This window comes from Abramis brama (assembly GCF_963993115.1).
Source record: "Abramis brama genome assembly, chromosome: 10".
NCBI lineage: Eukaryota > Metazoa > Chordata > Actinopteri > Cypriniformes > Leuciscidae > Abramis > Abramis brama.
This window is the reverse complement of record NC_139972.1, coordinates 23,836,729-23,843,912: the sequence shown is the minus strand read 5'-3', so window position 1 is coordinate 23,843,912 and position 7,184 is coordinate 23,836,729. Positions and strand designations below refer to the sequence as shown.

General features: G+C 43.0%; 1 protein-coding gene across 1 annotated transcript; it reads left to right on the top strand.

Moving 5' to 3' along the window:
* Positions 1 to 5,959: 5,959 nt before the first annotated feature.
* Positions 5,960 to 6,972, top strand: LOC311091429 (olfactory receptor 1M1-like). Its single transcript, XM_084127370.1, has one exon. It carries the CDS (start codon positions 5,996 to 5,998, stop codon positions 6,947 to 6,949), a length of 954 nt encoding a protein of 317 aa, XP_083983496.1. The 5' UTR covers positions 5,960 to 5,995; the 3' UTR covers positions 6,950 to 6,972.
* The last annotated feature ends 212 nt before the right edge of the window (positions 6,973 to 7,184 follow it).

Below are 7,184 nucleotides of genomic sequence, written 5' to 3'. Positions count from 1 at the left end.
AGGGGCTGGTGAAGTGTGTGACCAAGGTGGCTTAGGCAGGAGAGGGAGCCTCCAGGGCGGTACCGGCAATACAGAGAGCCAGGAAAGTGCCGGTAGTTCAGAGATCCAGGGAGGCGGCGGTAACTCAGGGAGCTAGGGAGGCGTTGGTAGTGCTGGGATGGCGTCTCGGTGACAGCCTCTTTGGTCGTGTCTGAGAGAGCATGCGGCTCTGGGACGGCCTCCGTGGCAGTGTCTGGGAGAGCGGGCGGCTCTGGGATGGCCTGCGTGGTCGTGTCTCACTGTGCAGCCCACACACACATAAAATAACCGTAGCCTTGATGGTCAGTGCTGCACTCTCTGGGCTTAGCTTTGGAGCATGAGCGGACTCTGGGCTGAGTTCTGGGGCTGGTGCAGACTCTGGGCTCAGCTCTGGGCCTGGAGCGGATTCTGGGCTAGAGATGCAGAGGACCGTTTCTTCTTCCTCAGTCTCAAACATGGCAAGAATTTGGCTTAAATAACCTCTAATGATGACGTCAGCCTGCCGCATCGGGCGCCTCTTGCTAAAGCCCTGGAGGATGCAACCCTCCTTGCAGAATGAGCCCTAACACCCAGAGGCGAAGCTTGACAGCACACCTCATAGGCTAGGGCGATGGCATCCCTCACCCAATGCAACATTGTCTAGTTTGTGGCGGCCACTGGGTTACGGCCCCCATAATAAATGAAAAGCTGCTCTGAATTACACCACTGGCTAGTGCAGTGGGCGTACATTTTAAGAGCACCAACTGGACACAATAAGTGCAGTTTCTTCTGCTCCGGCGTAGTAAACGGCAGAGAACAGAAGGCTTCAAGAATGACCGGATGCACGGTCAAAAATGGAACTTTGGGAAGATAGTCGGGGCGAGGGTGCAAAATTGGCTTGAGCAGTCCTGGGTCAAAGTCTATGCAGGGTGGCAAAACCAACAAAGCTTGCAAATCCCCCAGTGGAAACACATGACAGGATCACATGATGGGATAAGGGAAACACATGACAAAACCAGGAACATGACAATAAGCTTGTTTGACTTTATACAGCGCTGAGGGAACGCTTCGCGTGATGACGTCTTGAAGCACATGTAAAATCAATCCAATGGTGTGGCGGAACGTCAGAGGCGGGTGACGTCATGAACCAGGAAACTATAAAGCCTGCCCAAAACAGAGCAGCGCTAGCTTCGTAAATATCTGAAGTAGTCGCTGACAGTCACGTAGGAGATATGGCAAGGTGATGCAGCATCTCATTCCCTCTTCAGGGAACCAAGGTTACAGTCGTAACTAGGGATGTCCCAATCAGGTTTTTTTGCCCTCGAGTCCGAGTCCGAGTCATTTGATTTTGAGTATCTACCGATACCGAGTCCCGATCCGATACTTCTATAATACATACAAAAAGAATAAAGAAGAGCGAAAAACAGATCCAGGATGTTCCTTATTTTTTATTTAATTCAACTTATTTTAACATTCAACAACTCTGTTAACAAACAGAGCACTTCTGTGAGGTAGCTTGAACAATCAAGTAATAAATAACATAAATTCTTCACTTTTGGACTTAGTGCAACAGTAAATATAAAAAAAGTCTAATATATAAACAAATAGCACCTCAACTTAAAACACCCAGCAGGCATGTAAACAAATAAAAAAATAAAAGTGCCACAGTGTTTGCAAAGCCAGTAATGTGCTTTTAGGAACTGCACTCGCCGGTTTCACACTGCACGCGTTAGCAGAGCGTGCAGCGCATATTTTTTTCGGCACCCATGTTAACAGATTAGAGCATTCACACCGCACGCAGAGGCGGCGCGGCAGCGCGTAGCAGGAGCAGAGCAGAAGCAGCAGTGCCGCGATAGTTTCGGCGCCGAGTCTATTTTTGCTGCGCCGCTTGCGCTGAATTAAAGTGACAATGCATTGATCATGGCCAAAATACACCGCAGTTTTATCCAAAAAGTGCATTGATGATATCTATTGTGTTTTAAACAGTCGATCAAATGACCAACAGCAATTTAAAAAGAAAACAAATGTCCAAAAACAAACTTGTTGCCAGAACAATAAAAACAAAGATGAACCAAAAGTTATATAAATGAAATTATTAATAAAATAAGCTTCTTGACAAGTCTTTTCTCTTAAATGTATTTGAAAACGAAATAAAGCAATGCCAACTTATCCATTATAGAGTACTCTGTCTGTACACAACCCGCGGTTCAGCCGCGCGTTACAAACGCTGCTAGTGTGAAAGCAAAACGCGCGTGTCCTGCTCCTGCTCACCATACGCACTGCTCCTGCGCTGCTTACGCTCTGCTAACGCATGCAGTGTGAAACCGGCGTAACTCTGTGCCACCGCATAACTATAGATGTGTTAAAAAATAATGAGAATATATATACATATATATCCGAGTCCTGATCGGGAGGTAACGTCCGATTCCGATCGAGTCTGAAACCACGTGATCGGGCCCGATTTCCGATCACGTGATCGGATCGGGACATCCCTAGTTGTAACCAAGGGGTTCCCTTTCCAGGGAACTCGCGCTGCGTCGATTGACGCTGAGGGAATGTCTATACCAACGCCACCATAGCAAGTGTCTGTCCAGTGTGAAATCGCGAGGAGCAGCACTAGGATGAGAGCACCTGGGACCCTGGTGTAGAGTCCAAGTTCAAAGAGTAGAATCTTACGAATGTGTGCTGTGACGACCTCCCTGCCGCATCACAAACATCTTGGAGAGCAACTCCTGAAATAAGGGCCTTGGAGGCCGCCATACTCCTAGTAGAGTAAGAATGGACAGCCATGGGTGAAGGCTGTCCGACCAACTCATAAGCAAGTGAGATAGCCTTGACCACCTACTTGCTCATTCTCTGCTTAGATGCAGGGGATCCTTTTGTTAGGGGGCCCAAAACATACAAACAGCTGTTCAGATTTACGCCACAGGGCAGATCTGTGGACATAGGCATCTAGCACCCTGACTGGGCATAGCAGATTATTCTTTTCCTGGTCCGAGTTCTGGAAAGGGGGAGGACAAAAGGCCTGCAGCATAATAGATCTAGCCACATTAGTGAGGACCTTTGGAACATAGCCTGGTCTAGGATGCAGGAACGCTTTAACCATGCCAGGTGCAAATTCCAAGCATGAGGGTGCAACCGACAGTGCTTGCAAATCTCCTATGCTTTTTAGAGAAGTGATAGCGAGGAGGAACAAAGCTTTACGGTCAGAAACTTGGCCGGAACCTCCTCCAAAGGCTCGAAGGGAAGCAATGAAAGGCCTTGAAGGACAATGGCCAGATCCCAAGTCAGCACCTTGGTATGAGCTGCAGGCCTCAGCCTCAGAGTACCACGGAGGAAACGAGATACCAAAGGGTCTTTTCCCAATAACACTCCACCCAAAAGAATGTGGTAAGCACCTATGGCTGCCACATAAACCTTTAAAGTGGACGGGGATTGACCAGCAGTGAACCTAGATCGGGGACCCATACTTTGCCCGGCCACCGCGAAGCTATAAGAAGTAGGCAAACCTGGTCCCTGCAAACTCTCTCCAGAACTCCTGGGAGCAGAGCGACCGGGGGAAAAGCATACAAACTTGGCCGAGGCTACGTTCACAGTGTTCATAGTGTAGAATTCATAGCATTCAGTCTCAGGGGAGCTGGATGTGTGAGGGAGAAACAAAGTGGGCAGTGAGACGTCTCTCGAGACGTCTCTCAAACCGTTCCACTTGTGCCTGGCCAAACACCCTCCATATTTGCTCCACCATCTCAGTGTGGAGCTTCCATTCCCTGGGCCTCAGCCTGTCTTGACAGGATGTCTGCTCCTATATTCTGGGCCCCAGGGATGTAAGCAACTTTGAGTGACAGTAGCTTCCCTTGGGACCACAGGAGGATCTGGTGCGCCAGTTTGCAGAGATGCCAGACCTGCATGTACACATTTCGTGAAAGTGCGGGGTGATAGTGCTAGGCCGAATGGAAGAACTCGATATTGGTAAGCTTTGCCCCCGAAAGCGAACCTCTGGAACTTCCTGTGATATGGAAGGATGGATATATGGAAGTATGCGTCCTTGAGATCTATCGTGACAAACCAGTCCTCGGATCTTATCTGTAGCATGATTTTTCTCAGTGTTAACATTTTGAACTTTAGTTGCATGACTGACTCGTTCAGAACTCGAAGATCCAAAATGGGACGCAACCCCCCATCCTTCTTTGGAACTATGAAATACCGGCTGTAGAACCCGGTTTCCCTGTTGGAGGGAGGCACATATTCTATGGCCCCTTTCTCTAACAGGGTTTTCATATCCTCATAAACCTGGGCAGGCAAGACCTGAACTGTATTGATAACCCTTTTCTATGGCCTGCAGGACCCAACGAGAAACATTTGACAGTAACTTCCATGCTGCCAAAAAATCTACTAGTGGTACCAGCCTCTTGAAGACTGGCTTCTGTTTTTTGTTGTGCAATCAGCCTGATGCCCTGTAACGGCGAACCGGCAGGGAACAACCGAACTGACTGCTCTAGAACCCTCCTTGGAGGGAGCTGGCATCCCGAGGCCACTGCATTTCCGGGTGGACCTTGAGATATGTGCTTGCCGGAGACCGCTGATAAGAAAATTATTCGCCAGAATTATTCGTTATTCATTTTGAAGTCATTATCAGTGCCTTTCCGAATAAGGTATTTGGCTTCGGGCTCACCCCTAGTATTCAGTATATGCAGTGCATGGGACACTGCATGGTAGATGGCGCCATCGTGCCAAAATCATTATTTGATAATGTCCTTTAATAAAACTTCATATATAAGCAAAAGTTATTTGTTAAAAAAAAATATGAAAGGAAACATTTTTATTTAACTTTTGTTCAGCATTTTAAATGAGTAAAAAAAAATAAAAAATAAAAAAAAAATCTCAATATCAACCGCTCACCCTCCTCCTAAATAACTTTAAGTAGCCCCAAATGAATAGGCTACTGAGTTGTTCACACTGGTCTTGTATTGTATTGATGTCTGTCTGAAGTTACCAAAAAGCATATTATTTAGTTGAAATATGTTTTCAAACAATTTGATGCCAAGGATCCCCTTATATGATTTCCTAGCAAAGGACTCACTTCCTAAAATAAAGGCAACTATGTATTTTCAAACTCATTTATAACATTTGAGGAAAAAAATAATATGTGTGATATTATACGTACAATATGAATGAAATCATTTGCATATTATGTTGTCATTGTACTATTTGTATAGAGCGTTTCACAATAAATATTGGTCCAAAGCAAGTTTTGCTGTCCACTAGTGGTGAACCATGAACCACAGTTTGAAAAAAACTGATTTAGAGCAGACATGAAATGTAAGTAAGTATTACACATTATGCAGGTTGTTATATATTATAGTCGTTATATATTATAGAGGTATATTTGAATAGACCTCATCGAGAGGATCTCAACCATTTCCACTACTCGCTGTTAAGGCCAACGCATGGATATAAGTTGTACTGCAGTTGTTGTCATGTAGAATTAAATATACCCTTGCGTTACTTTAATATAATGTGCACTAATGAGAACTTCACAAAGAGGAATTGTTTAGTTAATTGTTCAGTGAAGAAAGTTTTTATCAAAACTAAAGCAGTGGCCAGGAAATTTACTTCAATATACAAGTGTTACATCATTGTGTTGTCTGAAAGGTCTCAAGAGATGAATCAGTAGATATATTTGGATTCAATGACGCATATGTCCAATGATCTTTGCGACATGAGAGATTAAGGATGGGCATTTAAAACAGACTATTCAATTCAGAGCAGCTCACAAACATTCAGACACTGTCATTGTTTGTTCTTGCTCTAAAACTTTAAGATTATTTAATCTGTGATTCAATTATTATGCAGCAAGTTTGCATAAAGGTATATATTCAACATTTGAAAATAAATGTTAAAAGTGTGAGATGACAATTTGGTAAAGTCCATATTTGGGTTATTTTTTTATAGTAATTTCTATTTTCAGCGTGTGCAAAACAACAAATGCAAAGCTGCCATGAGTTTATCCCAGAATATCTCGATTGTTCATCCTGAATACTTTTTCATCACTGGGCTTACAGGTACACCGTACAACACTTATTACTATATATTCTTATTTATCATATATTTTATTACTGTAATTGGGAACTCGATAGTCCTTCTCATTATAGCTCTTGACCGGAGCCTGCACAGTCCAATGTACATTGGTGTGTTTAACTTGGCCTTGGCCGACATTGGTGAAACTAATGCACTGATTCCTAACATGATGAAGATTTTTTTATTTGACTCACAGTACATCTCATACAATGCTTGTTTGGCAAACATGTTTTTTGTGAATGTATTTATTACTGTGCAGACTTACACTCTTGTTGTTCTGGCATTTGATCGTTTCATTGCGATTTGTTTTCCACTAAGATATCATGCTATAGTGAATAATAAGTTAATGTCTATAGTGTTTTCAGTAATATGGGCATTTAACACCTGTATTGTAACACTGTCAACATCTCTGATGACCAGACTTTCATTCTGTAATTCCAACGTGGTAGAGAGTTGGTATTGTGACTATGGAACATTGCTGAGGCTGCCATGCAATGACAATAGCATTAATAAGTTATTAGCAACCCTCATTCAAGCTTTATTCATTATAGCACCACCTTTCATTATTGTCCTGTCATATGTGGGCATTTTTCTTGCTTTATGTAAAATTACCACTTGGGAAGGACGTCTCAAAGCACTGAAGACCTGTGTTTCTCACCTTTTGGTAGTTGGATCATTCTTTCTTCCCATAATATGCATTTTGATTGCTTCACCTACTACTAATGCCAGGATCATCAGTGGATCTCTTTCATTTGCTCTTCCACCAATGCTCAATCCCATCATTTATGTTTTAAACACAGCTAAAATCAAAGACTTAATCCGAAAAATGCTTAACAACAGATCTGCACCAATTAGAGGGAACGTTTTAAAATGACTGTAATGATTGTCTATGTGTTCTTCAATCATTGTGAATTAAATTACCTATATGAAAAATTACATTTATGTATTTCATAAATATTTTTAGATCCATAATGTGGAAAATAAAATTGTACAAGCAGAAAATAAATTTAGTCTGTAAGACTCTTAACATGTATATTGGACACATTAGTTGTGTGTTGGTTAACAGCAGTGAAATGTTGTTTATTTATTTATGAATGAATCCATCTGAT

Coding starts and splice junctions, on each gene's coding strand:
- LOC311091429 (XM_084127370.1), top strand. CDS start 5,996: ATGAGTTTATCCCAGAATATCTCGATTGTTCATCCTGAATACTTTTTC.